This window comes from Aspergillus wentii (assembly GCF_001890725.1).
Source record: "Aspergillus wentii DTO 134E9 unplaced genomic scaffold ASPWEscaffold_2, whole genome shotgun sequence".
Classification (NCBI taxonomy): domain Eukaryota; kingdom Fungi; phylum Ascomycota; class Eurotiomycetes; order Eurotiales; family Aspergillaceae; genus Aspergillus; species Aspergillus wentii.
Genome location: NW_024467833.1, coordinates 1,301,782 through 1,319,629, shown reverse-complemented (window position 1 = coordinate 1,319,629; position 17,848 = coordinate 1,301,782). Strand labels below are relative to the sequence as shown.

At 43.6% G+C, this 17,848-nt stretch overlaps 9 protein-coding genes across 9 annotated transcripts; 5 read left to right on the top strand and 4 right to left on the bottom strand.

Annotated features, from left to right (window-relative positions):
- Positions 1-995: 995 nt before the first annotated feature.
- On the bottom strand, positions 996-2,420 carry ASPWEDRAFT_106643 (tryptophan--tRNA ligase MSW1; the record flags this gene model as incomplete). The annotated part of the gene is made up of 5 exons (XM_040827824.1): positions 996-1,447; positions 1,510-1,628; positions 1,683-1,798; positions 1,884-1,964; positions 2,025-2,420. The coding sequence occupies 5 exons, from the start codon at positions 2,418-2,420 to the stop codon at positions 996-998; spliced, it is 1,164 nt and encodes a 387-aa protein (XP_040692237.1).
- A 130-nt stretch (positions 2,421-2,550) lies between these two features.
- ASPWEDRAFT_127112 (mitochondrial 37S ribosomal protein uS10m) lies at positions 2,551-4,018 on the bottom strand. The gene is made up of 5 exons (XM_040829222.1): positions 3,853-4,018; positions 3,668-3,789; positions 3,556-3,600; positions 3,075-3,499; positions 2,551-3,008 (listed from the first exon to the last, which is right to left on the bottom strand). Exons 1-5 carry the CDS (start codon positions 3,904-3,906, stop codon positions 2,833-2,835), a joined length of 822 nt encoding a protein of 273 aa, XP_040692236.1. The 5' UTR covers positions 3,907-4,018; the 3' UTR covers positions 2,551-2,832.
- Positions 4,019-4,514: 496 nt separating this feature from the next.
- On the top strand, positions 4,515-5,845 carry ASPWEDRAFT_36231 (purine-nucleoside phosphorylase). The gene is made up of 5 exons (XM_040834403.1): positions 4,515-4,818; positions 4,885-4,963; positions 5,029-5,108; positions 5,198-5,262; positions 5,314-5,845. Exons 1-5 carry the CDS (start codon positions 4,611-4,613, stop codon positions 5,518-5,520), a joined length of 639 nt encoding a protein of 212 aa, XP_040692235.1. The 5' UTR covers positions 4,515-4,610; the 3' UTR covers positions 5,521-5,845.
- On the top strand, positions 5,565-5,979 carry ASPWEDRAFT_180095 (uncharacterized protein). Its single transcript, XM_040831825.1, has 2 exons — positions 5,565-5,844; positions 5,905-5,979. The coding sequence occupies exons 1-2, from the start codon at positions 5,590-5,592 to the stop codon at positions 5,947-5,949; spliced, it is 300 nt and encodes a 99-aa protein (XP_040692234.1). The 5' UTR covers positions 5,565-5,589; the 3' UTR covers positions 5,950-5,979.
- On the bottom strand, positions 5,903-7,279 carry ASPWEDRAFT_36229 (Fcf2 domain-containing protein). Its single transcript, XM_040834402.1, has 3 exons — positions 7,032-7,279; positions 6,785-6,950; positions 5,903-6,558 (listed from the first exon to the last, which is right to left on the bottom strand). Exons 1-3 carry the CDS (start codon positions 7,190-7,192, stop codon positions 6,184-6,186), a joined length of 702 nt encoding a protein of 233 aa, XP_040692233.1. The 5' UTR covers positions 7,193-7,279; the 3' UTR covers positions 5,903-6,183.
- Positions 7,280-8,286: 1,007 nt separating this feature from the next.
- hapE (CCAAT-binding factor complex subunit HapE) lies at positions 8,287-9,891 on the top strand. Its single transcript, XM_040831824.1, has 5 exons — positions 8,287-8,815; positions 8,909-8,922; positions 8,988-9,044; positions 9,107-9,754; positions 9,804-9,891. The coding sequence occupies exons 1-5, from the start codon at positions 8,737-8,739 to the stop codon at positions 9,819-9,821; spliced, it is 816 nt and encodes a 271-aa protein (XP_040692232.1). The 5' UTR covers positions 8,287-8,736; the 3' UTR covers positions 9,822-9,891.
- Positions 9,892-10,225: 334 nt separating this feature from the next.
- Positions 10,226-13,193, bottom strand: ASPWEDRAFT_148860 (Rab GTPase-binding exocyst subunit SEC15; the record flags this gene model as incomplete). The annotated part of the gene is made up of 9 exons (XM_040829558.1): positions 12,952-13,193; positions 11,889-12,881; positions 11,702-11,833; positions 11,528-11,629; positions 11,401-11,477; positions 11,175-11,310; positions 10,674-11,123; positions 10,372-10,622; positions 10,226-10,301 (listed from the first exon to the last, which is right to left on the bottom strand). Exons 1-9 carry the CDS (start codon positions 13,000-13,002, stop codon positions 10,226-10,228), a joined length of 2,268 nt encoding a protein of 755 aa, XP_040692231.1. The 5' UTR covers positions 13,003-13,193.
- Positions 13,194-13,383: 190 nt separating this feature from the next.
- ASPWEDRAFT_36226 (uncharacterized protein) lies at positions 13,384-13,903 on the top strand. The gene is made up of 2 exons (XM_040834401.1): positions 13,384-13,578; positions 13,707-13,903. Exon 1 carries the CDS (start codon positions 13,406-13,408, stop codon positions 13,559-13,561), a length of 156 nt encoding a protein of 51 aa, XP_040692230.1. The 5' UTR covers positions 13,384-13,405; the 3' UTR covers positions 13,562-13,578; positions 13,707-13,903.
- Positions 13,904-14,795: 892 nt separating this feature from the next.
- Positions 14,796-17,561, top strand: ASPWEDRAFT_168455 (putative meiosis protein MEI2; the record flags this gene model as incomplete). The annotated part of the gene is made up of 13 exons (XM_040830304.1): positions 14,796-14,983; positions 15,038-15,425; positions 15,482-15,916; positions 15,997-16,359; positions 16,414-16,449; positions 16,506-16,572; positions 16,628-16,646; positions 16,703-16,733; positions 16,784-16,801; positions 16,847-16,875; positions 16,929-17,103; positions 17,162-17,267; positions 17,329-17,561. 13 exons carry the CDS (start codon positions 14,796-14,798, stop codon positions 17,559-17,561), a joined length of 2,088 nt encoding a protein of 695 aa, XP_040692229.1.
- Positions 17,562-17,848: the final 287 nt, after the last annotated feature.

The following is a 17,848-nucleotide window of genomic DNA, read 5'->3' as shown; positions in this document are numbered from 1 at the left end:
AGAATATATTAAATATAGAGGAAATATACTAAAGGTTAGTTAAAGTAGCTAAGGAAGCCTAGTATATTATTTAATTACTAATTTTAAGATATTTAGCAGAGATAATACCTTATTATATATATAAGTAATTATTAAGGCAGATAGCTAGTATATAAAATATTAGTATAATAGCAAATTTCAGAGGTTTTAACCAGCAGAATAGTAAAATATCATTTGTTAATCAAAAGCGGCTCCCGCAGGCAGAAAGGGGGGTACAAACTCAGTACACCTCATTGTAAACCCCAATGCTCCCGGGCCTATTATAACCCGGGTTGAGTGTTAGATAGAGGAAGTAAGCGGTAACCAGATGGAAGTGTGCAGAATGTATAGTGCTAAATTGCGTACATACAGACACTACTGAGCGGCTTGGGCTGTTCTATGAGAGTTCCTCTATCTTCATTTTAGTTCAAGGCTGCAAGATTCTCACAATATTAAGGTACATTGTCATTGGTTCTCACTGGTGTAACAGTGATGTCGCAGTTAATTTAGTTTATTGGTTCTTATCCCCTACATTTGTAGGTATCTTATAATCGCTACTAATATATGAACTCTGAGTGAACAAGAAATGCTGAAAAGACGTGCCCTCATGACCCCAATCTGAATGATTATTACGGTGGGATGACCTAGGTACCCAGGTATGCAGTGTGATAGGGGAGGTGAGCAAGCATGGTGTTGTACTGCGTAGCTAAGGAAGGCCTACGATTAAATGGCGCAGTAAGTTTGCTAGGTCAGACTGTGCCTAGTGAAGAAATTCATACATGTATTGTATCTGTATACTATACCTATGCATGTCTGTTACTCTTGCTTATGGAGTAGGTAGCATCATCCATTTGTATAGCATGGAGGCATGTACTGAGACCGTTCCCTGGAAATATGTAAAACCATGAATGGATAGAGGTTTGAAATGGATTGATAACCAGAAACCAATGAGTGAATAATCCATGGGGATAAAGGCTTCACAGACCCAACGCTTCCCTGACTCGACGCATGGTCAGCTCAGCATTGGCACGAGCAGCCTGGGCGCCTTGATCCGCAATAGCATCAAGATAGTCCGCATTCCTATCACCTATCAATGAGAAATACTTTTCTCTGATTGGTTTTAGATGGCTGGAAATGGTGGTCGAAACATGTTCTTTTAAAGCCCGAAGGCTTTCCGAGTGATGCTCATTGACCACTTCATTGCAGGACCTTCGTTCAAAATGACTAAGTATTTCAATCAAGTTAGACACACCTGGGCGGCGGATTGGGTCGTATGTAATTTTTGATTCCGAATCCGTGAGAGCAACCTTGATTTTCTTGTGAATGATTTCAGGGGAATCCGTGAGAATGATTCTTGACCGCTCATCTGCATGAGACTTAGACATTTTCAATGTCGGTTCCTTAAGAGACATGACTCGCTTTGCAGGCGCTAATGGGGATTCATGGTTAGTACAAATTGGGCATCAAACGAGAAAAGAATGCCTGTCTCACATATAAGTGCCTCGGGAGACGGAAAGATGGTTCCGTAAAGATGATTGAAGCTATTCGCAGTGTACCTAGAAAACTCAAGATGTTGTCTTTGATCTTCCCCAACAGGAACGTGAGTGGCTCTAACACATATCAGAAGGAGCTTTGCTTAATTCGATCGCGGCTTGACGCAATACCTGTGAACAAGTATGTCTGCTGCTTGAAGAACAGGGTATGAGAAAAGACCAAGTCGCAACTTTGATCGTGCTTCCGAATGCTCCAGGCTCGTGTCTTCAGGCAATTGCAGTTTGCTCTAGGTGACATTAATTTTTGAACCCCCTTCCCCCCGGCGCAGGGTGTCTCCCATCGCCTTTGGAATCGTCAACATGGTTACTCACCTTCCACTGAGTCATTCGCGATAGATACCCCATTGAAGCTACTGTACTCAATATCCAAAATAATTCAGTGTGCGCTGGAACCTGGTAATGGTTGGCATAGGAAAACCAGGATGAGATTCCAGACTGAGAAAGATGACGTACTGTAGATTGATGGAATATAGTTGATCGACTTGGATCTAAACCTAACGCAATGAGCGTCGCAAATGCCTCTCTCCTCCATTTCCTCAATTGCGAAGGTTCTTGAGGTACCGTTAACGCATGTAGGTCGACAATGGAGAAGAATAGCCTGGTCCCCTCAGCTGCATCATTCTGCAGTCGAACCCATTCGCGCAGAGCTCCCAAATAATTTCCCAAATGTGGAACACCCGTGGGCTGGATGCCGGAAAATATAATCTGTTCGCTTTCCGAGGGTTGCGTATTGTATGAGCTATTCCATCTTCGAGATTTGACCTGATTCAGCTCTGATTGAATGCGAACGCTACTTCGTTTATGCCAGTTTCTAAAGCATTGGCCATAGCGATTGATTTTTATATGCATCTCTAGCCAACCATCCCCGAAAGAAGCCGCTGTTATGGATATTCATTTTTACTAGACTCTTGTCAAGATATTGATTAAATATTATCTAGTCATGTGAAATCACATGACTCGGTATTCTGACCGAGATCTGGTCATAATGGTAGAATAGAAAGGCATTGGATAAATATTTAGCACAAGTAGAGGCCATCGATTTTATTGTCAATTTCGATAGTCCTATGAATGGTAGATGAAGCCAAAAACGCAGGTAAGTTGTAGAATCTAAAAATAATAATGCTGAATCCCATATCTACAACATGTGTCGAATGTTGAGATATAGTGTGATGTAGTAGAATACAAGTAGTTGAAGTAGATACAACCTAACAAACACGCAAGTGCCTTGATAGCAACTTCCCAAAAAAAAACCAATCAACATTTAGCCCCGGCGGACTTCGGTTAAAGGGCTTTTGTTCTCACAAAATCGCTCGCGGTCTAAGCGATCAAACATGGAACTGCCGACCCTTGCATCCGCCCGCTGACCAAATTGGGCGAGGTCCGACTCGAGAGACTTCTCAATTTCAGGAAGAGCAGCATCCATTGATTGGGCAACACCTAGATTTGAAATATTCGTTAGCAATTTTCAGCTTGGAGACATGGCGACAATCAAGATAACTGTACCAAGGCTTTCATGTTCCCAAACATTCGCCTTCATACCGACCCCATAGAAGGCATGTTTTCGTAGAAATGCTAGCCATGCTTGTACGACCTGCGGATGGCCATCTTTGATCTGGATCAACCGACGGAGTGTTATCCGCTCGAAATTCTCCTGGCTTTTTTTGTGAACAAAGTTGCTTCGAGGAACTGTCCAGCGTTCGACAAAGCGTGGTAACGGCACGGGACCCGAAACGGGGAGCTTCAAATAATAGGCAGCTCGTACAGCGAAGTCGGCGAAAAATTCGACGTTTCGCACGCTGTAGGATCTTAGCTGGAGATCGCAAACTGGAAGACCATACTCGGCCTTCCTCCGCAGTGGTCGCAAGTAGACCGCTTGTACGCTTCTAGGCAATCGAGCGTTTTGCCCAATGCTGTCCAACCGTTCTGCCCTGTGGTGATAGTGAGCTATCATTCAATTCCCAAGAAAATATTCTGGCAAACGCACCATTCCCCGACATGTGATTTCGAGGGTCTCTCTGTCTCAATTGAACTATACACCTTTTAGTTAGCCTCCAATCTGTATTTTCTGATCACTGAAACAGGTTGGAGATTCTAACAGGGACGATGTGGCAGATGGGTTTGACGTGCGCGATACGTCCGATCCGGGAGAACCTTCCGACTTGGAATTAGGAACGGTTTCTGGCCTACTTGATGAAAGAGCACGGGATGGTATGGGGAACTTTTCGGGAACCTATTAGCGAGAATGCCATATTGACGGCCAAGGAGATTTGGTGGAATATACCTTTAATCGCTTTGCTGCTCCGAATAGGAAGCGCGAATTGGGATAAGAAAACATCCCTAGAGCATTAAACCAAGCAAACCTAGGAACCGATGGTTGTTAGATGTTGAAGCTAGAGTCTTTTCTGTTCGGAGTGATTTTCAGCGGAGGCCTTTTCTGCATTCAGTGTAGGTAGGACCATGGTTGGCAGATCCGTTGACCGCCTTTGGAGCCAAACCAATAAATCGCCAACTATGGGCCAGGTATTCATGATACCTAGGTAGGTAGTAAAAATGTACTAAGGTACGCAGTACGTTATCTAGTTATCTACCTAGGTAGTTAGGTACCTAGTACATAGCTAATGATTGCTTACTATTGCTTTGAGTTGCTGTAATTACATGTCTAAATCAATAACTTTAGGAGCCCAAGAAAACCATTCCAGGTTCATATTCACGACCTGCTAGGCCATTATGATGATACATACCTAGGTACTCTAAATAGTGCTCTCAGTCCGGCAGATTTCCAGTTGCAGTAGCAATTTTATGCAGTTTCGACATCTTAACTACCTAGACCTGCTCGGAAGATTGCTAAGGTTTTACAGGGTATGCATTAATATTAATAATACCTAGGTACCCCTGGTAGAAGGACATTTATTTCATATCATACGGAATACTTGTGAATCAGTCAGATGTTTCCTCCCTTGCATTTTTGGCTAAAATCAATGCCATACTGTGCCACCCACATCACCATTTACAATTGACTACCTATCACTTCATTAAGAAATGACTGGAATACCAAAAGACTTGTCCTCATTCGAGCAGAGTAGCGAGGCTGCTTCGTTCTTGCAGGAGCGATTGCCTGTCCATCTGAAAAAACCTCGTGTCGCAATTGTCTGCGGCTCTGGATTAGGAGGACTCGCCGATACCATTCATGATGCACCAAGATCAGAATATGATTACTCTTCTATACCTCACTTTCCTCACCTTACAGGTAAGTATCGCCAGATGAGGCTCTGTTGATAGAAGTGAAGGGAGATTTGTATACTCACTCACATAGTGGCGGGGCATGCGGGAAAGCTGGTTTTCGGACTACTCAATCAACAATTGCCAGTTGTTTTGATGGTTGGTCGTGCGCAGTAAGCTGAATCACACATTTATTATCTTAACTGACCACCCCTTGCTCACTAATGTGACCTGATAGTTACTATGAAGGCCATTCCATTCACCAAATTACATTTCCTATTCGGGTTTTTAAGCGATTAGGTGTTGATACTGTAGTCTGTGAGCTTGTTCACCCAAAAGGCATACTTCAAAAAAAAAAAAAAAAAAGAAAAAAGAAAAGAAACCTACTGATGTCCTACTAACTGTAGTGACTAACGCTGCTGGAGGTCTTAATCCTGAATACGCGGTTGGTGATATTGTCTTATTGAATGATGTACGCCCATGTTCATCTTTTTTCATGATTTATTCTAATTTCACCAAATAGCATCTTTTTCTAGCTGGTTTGTCAGGCACCCATCCACTACGAGGACCAAATGTGGAAGAATTTGGCCCCCGGTTCCCTCCTTTATCAGATGCCTATGACCTCGAACTTCGTCGCTATGTGCATAAATCCTGGCAAACAGTGATGCATCGGGAAAGCAGACGTAGACTTCACGAGGGCGTGTATGCATTTGTCGGAGGCCCAAGGTGAGTGGCGCTCATATATGTACAACTTCACTTGCTGATCATGAGCAGCTATGAGACCAGAGCTGAATGTCGTATGCTTCGTCAGCTTGGCGCAGACGTGGTTGGTATGTCAACTGTGCCGGAAATAGTCGTCGCTAGACACTGTGGCATCAAAGTTCTAGCTCTCAGCCTGGTGACAAACAGTGCGGTTCTTTCTCCCGTCCCCCGCGGAGATGATCATCTCCTCCAAGGCAAAGGCTCCAGTGAATTAGACGCTATCCTGCAAGAAGGCAAGGCAAACCACGAGGAAGTTCTTGAAGCTGGTCGCTCTGCAGCAATTGATATGCAGGTAAGGATCCACAGAAAGCAATCCAAATTCACCTGCATTGGTAATGACAGCGAGAAAAAGAGGCTTGTTGGACAGGCCCTTGCAGATATTTTTAGACATGATTAGAGTATGTCGTTTTCACTTGCGGGCGGCTGCCACGGAAGGAGCGGTGCCAAGTCCTCGGTCGGCCGTGTTGAGACGGTAAACCTAGGATGGTGAAGTGCAAACAGTCACTTAGTCTTTGCAATCCAGACCACCATTGTGGTAGGATTGATAGCAACCTTCCAATGAAGACCCGCTTGCCAATATTTCAGATCCGGCCTCCTTCAAAGAGAGAAAAAAAAAAAAGGTAATCTTAGTTTACTTTCCTCTGCGGCTTCTCTTTGCACGTAGATTATTGTAAAATGACTTCTTTCCGCTTTGCTTTGCGGTTTGAATGTCAAAGTATTTAGACTCGAAACGTCGTGTTTCTTGCTCCAAGACCAGAGTCTCCTCCACAAAGGTCTTCTTGCGATCTTTCTTTGCAATGCGGGAACTGAAAAATTCTGTTGGGCCCTCGATAACAGTACCCACATGTGAAAACTCTGGAGGTTGTGCCTTTCCATTCTCCTTTTTGTAATGTCTCTTAGGGTCAAGGACAGACCGCATCCGAAGGAGCTGTAGGTCCCTTTTAAATTCTGTTGTCAATTCTGTTTGGGGGAGGTTGAACCAGTCTTTTCCTGCTGTGGGTTTATCCTTAAAGGAAAATATATTAGCAAATGACCACAAAGAGATGTAAATTTAAGCGAATCAATCTGGGTTGATACTGATGCTCAGAGTAACTATGAAAATAAGAAAGCTCTCATTGGCACAGCGCAGCCCAAGACGGGCTGGTGAAGCTGTATCAAGCGCTAAAGCACTGGGGTATTTTTCCTCATAGCAACAATAGAAGGGAAGGAGAAGGGTTGGGGGGGGGGGTTACTTTATTCGAAATTGAATCCTTTAAATTCTTGGCTCCTAAAGAGCAGATTGCATTAGGCGTATCCTTTTGTGAAGGATGGATGACACGCGCAGAATCCACAGTAGCAAGACCATCTTGCTGACGAACGTATGGTAGTAGCTGATGCCCCGACGACAAATTTGGGATACTGATGTGAAGTTAGCCTTCATTTTTTGTTCATTTTTTTTTTTCTTCTGTCCGCATGGAATGGAGGAAAGTATATGCTCACTTTAGCAATGATTGGTTTGATTGCTTGTCGATAGATGGCTCTAAAGGAGCTCGCAGTCGGCTCTCAGCTTCAACAAGTAATTGCTGAATCTGATCGTCTGTCAAGTCAACCTCAGTTTGAGGCTGAATAGCGCGACTTCTATCACATGTCTTTTCCGTCATATCCTATGGACAGGGGGTTGTGGCAAGGAAGATAGTGAAGTTGCGAACCCTGAAAAGAAAATCTGACTCTTTATAGTGGAAAGGGAAGCTATTTTTTTGGGGGAAGCCAGAGCGGCCCGAGGAAAAATTTTTGGTTTGTGGGGCGGGGACGCTGTGATTTGCCCGTCTGCTATTTATGCCTCAGGCATAAAACGCCCAAGTCCTAGGTATTACTTACCGTACTCCGTACAGAGTTGATGAGTGCAAAATGATTTCTATTTCTATATTATATTTATGTGTACCTCCCACTGCATGGATTATTTTGCTATACTAGGTCAAAACATTGGGTGGCTGATAACAATTATATGTAGTTATTACTTAAAGTTGAACAACCTAATTAGGTCTGGTTTTCGTAAGGTATGTATGTAGGTCAGGTCGGTAGTACCTAGATAGTATATAATATAGTATATAGGCACCTAATAGAATACTATAAGTAATATATAGGATAGTATACTTAATAAAGGATATATAAAGATACTTATTTTATATACTTAGATGATTCTTTGTAACTAATATAGTCTATAATTCTATAGTTACCTTTATACTTACCTAATTATTCTACTTATTTATATATCTCTTACTTAAATAAGGAGTATATATACTTCTTAGTCCTACTTCTCTCCTTAACTACCTAGCTATATTATTAAGTACCATTAGCTTATAGAAGCAACCTAATTACTGTTAGTATCCTTAGATTAGGATCATAGGTTAGTACTTCCCAGGCTTGACTCATAGATTACAGGTTTGGTACCATTGCGAGATACCAGGTATGACACTTAAATACAGTGGGTACAGAGTACAGCTACATGATTTATGTGGCAGTTAGGTAGGTATCTAGATACTATACAGAGTACACTGTAATGTAATACTCATTCTGGCGTTTAGATTAGTCCCTGTAATAGATACCTAAAAGGTTTTAGATACCTCTAGGTCCACCCAATCTCACCACTTACCTAGGTAGATAGCTTGCTTTAATTTACACTGGAAGCATGAATTAAAAAATATAATAAAATAAATGAATAAGTAATCAAAATATAAATAATTAAAGCATGGTTGGCTGTTGACCACGAGATAGGTACATACCTAGGTACCTGTGTAGACTGTAAGGATGGTTCCCCGCATTCAACTGTGCATCCAGCAAGCAGTGCGTAAGGTTGAAGGCTTGGAGCTGGGAAAGGCTTGGCATGTTGGCGCGCTACCTAACAAGTGACAACCACGACCTGCCTTCAAACACAATCATCACATATCTGGGCCGCCAACAAACTGCCCACACTATTAACCGAAGCTCTGCTATAGTCACAGTAAAACTCTATCTCTTCCCCATCTCTACTTCATCTAATGCCGCATGTCCACAGCTCGAGGCCCCAGATCCCGCTTTCCCTTCGCGTCGCATCTTCCAAGGTTTTCCTTTTATCACCCCGAAAAAGAAAAAGCCCCTCCACGCCTAAAAGGTGACCGAGTCGGCAGTATCACAACATATACATCTTTGCAAGAGTATTTCTGTCATGGAACCATCTTCACAAGGCACCGGGCAGCAGGGCAGGCAGCAGCCTGTTTATGATATCAGAAACGGCGGGCATTATGGTAATCCACCACAACCCAGTCTCTTAGCAGATTACAATGTCACGTAATCCGTCATATCTAAATAAGCATTCAACTAACTTTTATTGTGCCCAGGTGCCAGCGCAGCAGTATGATATCTATTGTTTTTCTGTTTAGGTATACATTTGGGCATAGCTGACTTGACGTGGATTAGCTTTCAGCACAAGGATATGCCCCCGTTGCCGAGCTTTACACAGGAACCTGGGCAAATGTAAGTTTATTATACCGTTCACCAGGCAATATGATAGTAGAGCATAGCGTTGATTGGTTCAGGTCAACCAAGGCCTACAAGGAACGGCTCGCGATATTTTGACAACATACTGGCAACACATAATCAATCACCTTGAAACGGACAATCATGATTATAAAATCCATCAGTTACCACTGGCGCGTATAAAGAAAGTCATGAAGGCAGACCCAGAGGTGAAAATGATTTCCGCAGAGGCGCCTATCCTTTTTGCAAAGGGTTGTGATGTCTTCATTACTGAGCTGACCATGCGGGCATGGATCCACGCAGAGGATAACAAACGACGAACTCTGCAGCGATCAGACATTGCTGCAGCTCTCTCGAAATCTGACATGTTTGATTTTCTTATCGATATAGTACCTCGTGAAGAAGCTACCTCCCATGCCAAGAGATCTAGTCAGACAGGTGGTGCTCCTGCAAGTTCTTCTGCAGCTCCGAGTGCTCCCGGTCAGTTACCACCATCTCAACACGGGGTCCAACACCCTCAGCATCACATGGCTCCTCCGGACTACAGCACGTTGGGGCAGCATCTTCCCCAAGACTCAGAATATCGCCCCCAGCCCACCATGTATGCGGGCGCCGTGCAAACAGATCCGACAGCGGCATATGGCCAGCCTCAGTCTCAAATGTTTGAAGGGATGTATGCTCCATACCCCCATATACCACCACAGCAGGTATGCCCCCCCCAAAAGTCTTCCCTCCCCATTTTGTATTACCCCATAGGTAGCAAAAATCAATTGAACCCTTCCTTCTCCCTTTTTTTCTTTTTTTCTTTTCTTTTCTTTTCTTTCTTCTTTCTTTTTTCTTTTTTGGTTTGTTTGTTGCTAACAATTGATGTTTCTTGTCGAAGTGAGTGTTATAAGAGCATAGAAACTTGTTCTATCGCGATCAGGATTGCCGCGAAACAGGTTATGTGCCAATGACAAGGTTGCCACGTTTTGTCTTTCAATGAATGTATGTATGCAATGTTTTGCTCTAATCGGTTTGGTTTTTTATGCGTTTCTTTGCTCTGGATGATATTGTGTACTAGTCATACCCGATCCTTGTGAGAAACTCGACTACCGGCCTTCCAGTTAAACAGATGGAAGAAAATGACCATATCATTATAGTACTAGAGTGCACTAAACTTCTATGCCATGGTTCGCTTAGGACTTCTTAAATCTCGATGAAAGCGTTGCGAACTTGTCCGTTTTGACAGGGCTTTGAACAGTGCGTGTAAGCCTGGCCATAATTAGCATGTTTAATGCAGCAAATTTCTTCAAATTTCTTCAAAAAAAAAAAAAAAACATACTTTTCTAATAGAACCGGACCGTGAATGGCGTCTACGCGACCATACTTTTTGTTTCTCGTAGAAATATCATAGAATTCATCTGTGTTATCCGCTTGCATCAATTGCACCGTTTGCTGCAATTCGTCAAGATTTTCCCTAAGAATAGGAACACCGAGACTGTCGACAAATTGAGCCAGGTATTCGACATCCTTGGAAAGAGCCATAACACCGTTTGGGTTAATTCTTTTCACTTCCGCAGAAAGGGGTTGTGCCTAGAATAAGGAATCAGTAATTTGACCATACGGAACACCGAACGAATATACCAGTATCATATTTGCAGCGTGACTAAGGGCATCGAAATAAATCAGCTCTTTGATCTCTGTTGGAAGACCAAGCAGTGTCGAGTTCATTATGTTTGAAAGGAACCGAGTCAGTGTTTGCATATAGTTGCTGGGTTCTGTGGGTGGAATAGGCGCCATCCAGTCATATTCAGCAGTTTCAATAAGATCATCAATTTTTGAATTAACCACTTCAAATATGCGCTTCTCTGCTGCTTTCTTGTTGCTTCTAAACTTTTCTGTGGCCTTAAGGGCGATTGAACCACCCGTCGAACTCTGGGATCTCGCTGCGACGAGAAGCAGTTCAAGCTCACGACAAGCTAACTCAAAATGCTCAAGATTTATGAGAATTTGAACGATCTGGCCCAGATATTGCGAAGCAAGACGCTCGACGAGCGTATCGCATACTTTGTTTGAAAGGAGCTCATCCAAAGCCTGGGAAAGTCAGCGCCCAAAGCTATACACACTGATCACAGCAACGCCTACATCTTTCAGTGTGTCATCGATGACATTCGGGTTTGAGAAGTCATCATTGGCGAAAAAGTAGAATTGATTCAGGAAATTCCGAATATCGATACAGCATAGAGGATACATTTGTGAGAATGGCAAAACACATGGAAAACTGGACCCAACAAATTAGTAACTGGGGTAAAATCAGGAGTATTGCACAGCAACATACACTTGTTCTTCTCGTGGTTTATCAGGGCTGTACCAGCTAACATTAAGGACCTTGTCAAATTCTTCCAAAGTTTGTATTGGCATAGGCATATAATCATCCGTGGACACAATCTCAAGAAATGATCAGTACTGGGAAAGGGATTTAGACAAATATAACCTACTTCCTGGAAGTCATCGCTGAATCTCTTTTTGAGTAGTTCAGCATATTTCTCGAAAAGAGTCAACAAAAAGCTATCAAAAACTCCAACAGGAAAGTCCCAAGTCTATGAAATTCACAAGTCAGTAGTTGTAGTTGTGTTTTTGATAAATGAGTCTAAAGGGAAGGGGGGACGGACATTCATGGTCTGCATAAAGAGTGCTATGAGATTCTTTATTTTCAGCAAGCTTTCGGCATTGTCCACTTCGTGGAGTGCCTTGAGAATCAAGTTAGCGGCAGTTTGACACATCGAATCCCAAAGCTCATCAACCTATTTATACAGATTAGAGTCGTTAAAGCATAAATACAAATGATCGGGGCATTACATCAACAGGTGATCTCAGGTCCGGAACCCTTTTCATTGTAGATCGCTCTACAATAGCAAATCCCGCCATTTCCTCGAGAAGATTGTGCAGACGAGCTCCATCTTCGTCAATGAGAGTGATCGAAGTTGGTATCAAAAGTTCCTTTTGTCGCCGCCGTGTGTTTGCATATTCGATTCTAAATTTGTCCATATGTCCCAGGGATTGATGGATATGTAGACACTCAAAGAGTGGAGTGAAATCGACTTGCAGTTCATCATTCTGCAATAAATCATATTCTTCATGTTCATCTGAAACCAATTCAATGGCAGAATTCAGCTTGAAGTGCCCGAGATACGGCATCTTCTCGGCCCTTTCTTTCTGCCTTGTTTTCCGAAGATCCGTGTGATACAGTGCAATCTCTCCCAGGTACTGCGACATCTCACGTATTCGGTACAACCAGGTATTCAAGTCGGACATGACCGCCTCAGCTATGGCCCTTTGTGTTGCAGGTACTGAGCGCTGGATCATCTCAGCAATCTTGTATTGAGTCACACCCTTCAAGTGGACATTCTGGAGTTCTTCGAGCGCACGCAGGGCAGCATAATGGTTTTTTTTCGCCAATAGATCATGAACCTGGTTTGCAAGGCGCAGAACCTCCAGACAATCCTGGATTGCACGAGAAGTCTCATCAATGTTCTGCCGGTGGCTTCGTGACTCAACCAACGCCTTTTTCTGTTCCGCCAACCGTTCGGTGCTAGCTTGGATGGATTGGTTGAGATCCAGTATCTCAGCTGTTAAGCTCACAGTACCTTCTCTTATACGGAGAAGTTGGTTTACCGATGTAACAAACTCTTGGTGATTTGTGTTGCAAATACTTTCTATCTCTGCTTCTTTGTCCCCAGCAAACCTAGATAAAGACTGTAGAAGCTGGGATGTCCTGTTTCCAACACTGTATTCCCGTATCGAAGGAATCAATTGATCAAGATAATCCGTGTCAGAAGGAGAGATGATGATCTATGTGTACAAGGGAATCAGCCCGTAGTTTCATGACAGTGTCAATCCCGTGTTTTTCTTTGATACTCACTTGATTCAGGACATACGATGATTCATTGCGGGCAGGGGCCATGGAAGGCATGGTGGCTGGCCTTGTTCTCCAATAGCAAGGAAGAACTTGTGTAATATTTGAATAGCTAGGTGTGCGTAATTAGCTGGTGCTATGGGACTTCTACCCTATTGTCGACGCTCGGCGGAAGGATTAATACTCGGCTGTGGTGGTCCAGATTGGGAGCGTGTTCATACACGAATATGTTATATGAAAATCAATGTAGTGCCTTCTTGTAAAATAACCAATCTCCCGCTGGAGGTTTGACCACGGTGAAACGATAGAGCAAAAGCCAGTATGCATGATATGATGTCGTTGCGTTAGGTACATTTCTCTGGGCGGGACGGGAATTCTACCGAGGCCGCTGCCATGTATTCACCAACGATGATTGGCCAAGATGTCCACTAGTCCTGCGCTTTGATGTACATACTATAGTATGAACAACCCCAACTTCAATCTGCTCACTCTCTATCAGTATATAACATACATGCTCTGTGCATGGGATGCCATGTCTCTATTCTTAGTTCTTGATTGCCTAGGCACATTGAAATTTTACTTTATTCCCTCCGCCCACCTTATCCTGCAGGCCTAGGGCGAAACTGTTAACTAGTAAGTATTCTGCTCTAGTGCTTGTGACCCACCTGAAGCTGCTTTGATAGGATCGTGGTTGTCAACCCCACAAATACAATTTGATATTTGTGTTGGATAATAAAATTAATATTAATTCAAATTGATAGACACATCTTGGACCGGATATTTAACACTGCCCTAATTACCTTCAAAAGAGGGGGGCGAAGGGTGAGGTTTCCTTAACATTATGCCCAGCCTCCAATGACTAAGATAAAGTGAAAGAAGGGGAGAGCTTGGACACCTAATAGAAAGAGTGACGGGAATTGGAAGGGGAGAATGTTCTATTTACTACTCTACCTTATTTGATATCTGGCGAGCTATGCATCGTGACACTAACATACATTATGACTTCCATTTCCTCATTGAGCCTTGGAGTTGGAGATCAAGGCACAGAAGATCGCAAGACACATTTTTCTCCTTCTCATCGATGCTTCTCATAAACCCTGACAAGGGAATTTCTCATGCCTTCCAGGGTTTCGAGCTAATATCAAGACACTACTTCAAATTCTTTCTTTTGATGCAAGTTTGGATAAGGGACTGGGCAATCCCCCGACACCCTCAATTCAAGAGCGTGATTTACAGAAACTACCAGCAGAAATAAAGGGCTCCAAGATATATATATGCACTTTTTAAGATTTGCAGAAACTTGAAAGCTTTCTATGCACTGGATGTGCATGATCCAACCTTATATTTCCTAAAAGGCCAGTCTCAGGAATTGCGGTGCCTATTTCATTTTACTGAGCCAGACAATATTCTGTTTACCAGAATTACCTTTGAACATCTCTCTACTATTACTCTTCTCCACATTTGGTGCCCGGACTGGGCTGGTGGACATGGCTGTGTCGCAGCCTGTGTAATAACAGCCCTCAAACACATCATACTCTGATTTGCTGTTGTGGGATTTGCTCTTAATCTTCTCACTCTAGTATCATTTGAAATGTGTTCTTGGATGTCTTGGATCTTTCCCCCACTTTTTGCCTCCCAGAGACAGGATATGTGTTGTGTTCTTCCCTTCAGGTTAGGTCTTCTCTTGTCCAGTGTTACTCTTGACTTTCATTTCAACACTCTGCCCACCCTGACATCTTCCGAAAAGTTTCTTTTTTCACATAAAACCATTTATACTGAATCAATACTGCATTGACTGGCTTATGTCAAAAGGCGAAATACTGGGATACCCACACTTACAGCCGTGCAAGATGAGAGGAAACGATTCCTCCCATATCTTGAGTAGTCCCTGTTCTACAAACGGAGCAATCTCGCCTCATGGATCTCCAGATACCAAACTTACGGCGTTCTCCCCCGAGGATATGCGATCTAAGGATCGCTCTGATTCTAGTGTCGGTGCTGCCATGAAAGAGACTGACTTCCGCAAGTTCTACTCGATGTAAGCACGGATACCTGATACATGGGGGTGTATATATCAACTAACCATGCTCAGACCTTCTTCAGACCCCTTTCTAGTTTCAGCAAGCACTTCTAACCGAGCACAGCTTTCTCCAACTGCAGCAAGCTTCACGCCTATTGGCATGACTGGAAGAGTGGTCGCTGGCAGCCAAATCCAGTCCTTGTCCCGTGAATGCTGTGGTGTTAGCTACCTAACTCCCAATGCTGACCTTGGAACCCGTGGACCTATACCTGGAACCATGAAATCTGTTGAGCGGGGCACGTCTGATTATGGTCCTATTGGAAACACTCAACTTGCCATGAACAGCATTCTGCCCAGTGCATCTATTGAGAAGTTTGACACCGAGAGACGTAGTCGCGCATTTGTTATTGAAAACGTCCCGACGAACCTGTCTTACATGTCCCTAGCCGGGTTCTTCAATGTAAGTAGGACCTAGTACTTAGTCTGGGAAATATATGATTGCTAACCCTAAGGAAGCGCCGCGAATTTGGGACACTCAAGGGACCTGTGCTTACTGAGCTCAGTTCGATGGGCAAAGTGTATGTTGCATTCACTGATAGTCGTGAAGCAAAGAATGCGATGGAGAAGGTTCATCTTCTTCGACCTGAGTGGCGTATTTTCGCTCTTACGTCTAGAGAATACATACAACACTCTGAACCGTCTCGGTTGGCACAGACATCTGATTTCGAGGGTCAGTTGTTTGTGTCAGTCTACTATGATAGCCGAAATTCCAATATGAATCATCACAGAGTCGCTCGCTCGCTCGAGACTCTGGCAATGACGTTTGGGGACATGAAAATCTTTAGCCCCTTACCCTCTAAGCAAGATCATGTCAGCGAGTTTCATCTTGAATTCTTCAATACTCGTGACGCGGAAAATGCAATGACCACACTCAACGGAACCTCAGTCGATGTGAGTCAATCGCCTTTGAGTCCTCTCATGGCTTATTTTATGTCTGACAAAAAGAAAACAAAGCTGACTGAGTATCGAAGGATTGCGTGCTCGAAGTTTCACTTTTCAAACCGGATGTGGAGGACAAATCATACCTTCCTCTCCCGAGCCCATCGACACCTGTTAAGGGGGGATTCTCTCGATACGAAACTGCGTACCGCAACCATGATTCCTGGGCCTCGAGTCGAACAAACCACACTCCCTATATGGAGCTAAGCCCTACTGGTCGCTCTACGGTGCCTTCAGGTGAGCATGCTGGCCTTATGGACTGGATGTCTAGGGCTGGGGAGAGAATCCTGCCTTCGCCCCACCGTGAAATCAGTCGTTACCCCGACTTGCGCTCTAATAACCAAAATGCTGTTGATATTGAGCGGATCCGTCTTGGGTTGGATGTTCGAACTACGGTATGTGTCGTGCATCTGCTAGTTATTACTACTTAGCGACTGAATTGATTACAGATCATGCTTCGTAATATTCCAAATAAAATCGACCAGGTATGAGTTGTGTTTTGGATATATGGCGATATTTGTACTGATTTAGCACTGAAAAGGCCATGCTCAAAACCATTGTTGATGAAACGAGTCACGGGAAGTACGACTTCATGTATTTGCGCATTGGTAAGGGCGATGATAAGCCATGCTATTCATTAAAAACTAACAATACTGGTCATAGATTTTGCGAATAATTGCAAGTTCGTTGTTCTTGATTACATGCTTCCAAACCATTATGCTTACAACTTCATCCCAGCGTCGGTTATGCTTTCATAAATTTTGAAGATGTAAGCCACAGCCCAGCTTTCTCCTTTGAATTTGGTTAACTCGTTAAAAGCCGATTGATATCATTGATGTAGGTCTTCATACCGCATAATAAATATCTACTAACACTGTACAGTTTATCAATGTGCGCTCTGGACGCACCTGGTATGAAATGTTCCATGGGATCCGTGCAATCTTATACTAACAAGGCTTCAAAGGAATTGCTTTAATAGTGACAAAGTTGCCGAGGTGTCATATGCAAGTAAGTTTCTAAATACCGCTAATTTCTGTCATGCTCTGAAGCTCGGGGTAGCAATACAAGGAAAGGATTGCCTAGTACAAAAATTCCGAAACAGTTCTGTGATGCTGGAGCACCCTTCCTTTCGTCCCAAGGTGCGCTCTGGTTTTTCTTTCGCTTTCTTATATCAGAAGGAATACTCATCAAGTGCAGATATTCCACACGGGTGCTGGGCCTCTTGTGGGAACTGAGGATCGTTTTCCGGGACCGGACAATCCATCGAAGATGCGCCGCAGCATTGAGAATGCAGAGCATGTTGGTACGTAAGGTATTTAACAATGTATTTATGGGAAACATCACTGAATATGAGCTTTTATCAGGCCTGTTTGCCCCCCGAGTTGGTCAGCAATACCGTGACGAGCAACGTCGCCGTCATTCACAGTTTGATCGTGGAACCACTGCCGCAGAACGTGAGGTATTCTATGTTCAAACGCTCGCTCCGAGGCGCCCCTCTGGTGTCAACAACGGTCTCAGGAGCGCTCCGTGCACCTACCCGGGCATGAAGATGTGGTATGGTTCAACAATCACAGATCGCGGTCCTAGGACATCTTGATTCCTGTAGCTATGTGAAACATTTTCAAGTCCAAGCATATCTCTCCCCCTCGCACTCCCCATGGGGCTGCATGTTTAAAAAAGAGGAGAAAACCAACATCGGGGGCGAAGCATACGAGATACGAGGTGTGGCATCTCCAACACGCATGATTTGCGATGCGAGGGGATATTGTCTTCATTTGCTTGTCTTTTTTTTTTTTTCTTTCTTCCCCCTTTTTTTCTTCTTTAACTCTTGTCTTAAGTACTCTGTCTACTTGGAGAGACAACCAGCATTTTTGACCCACGGGA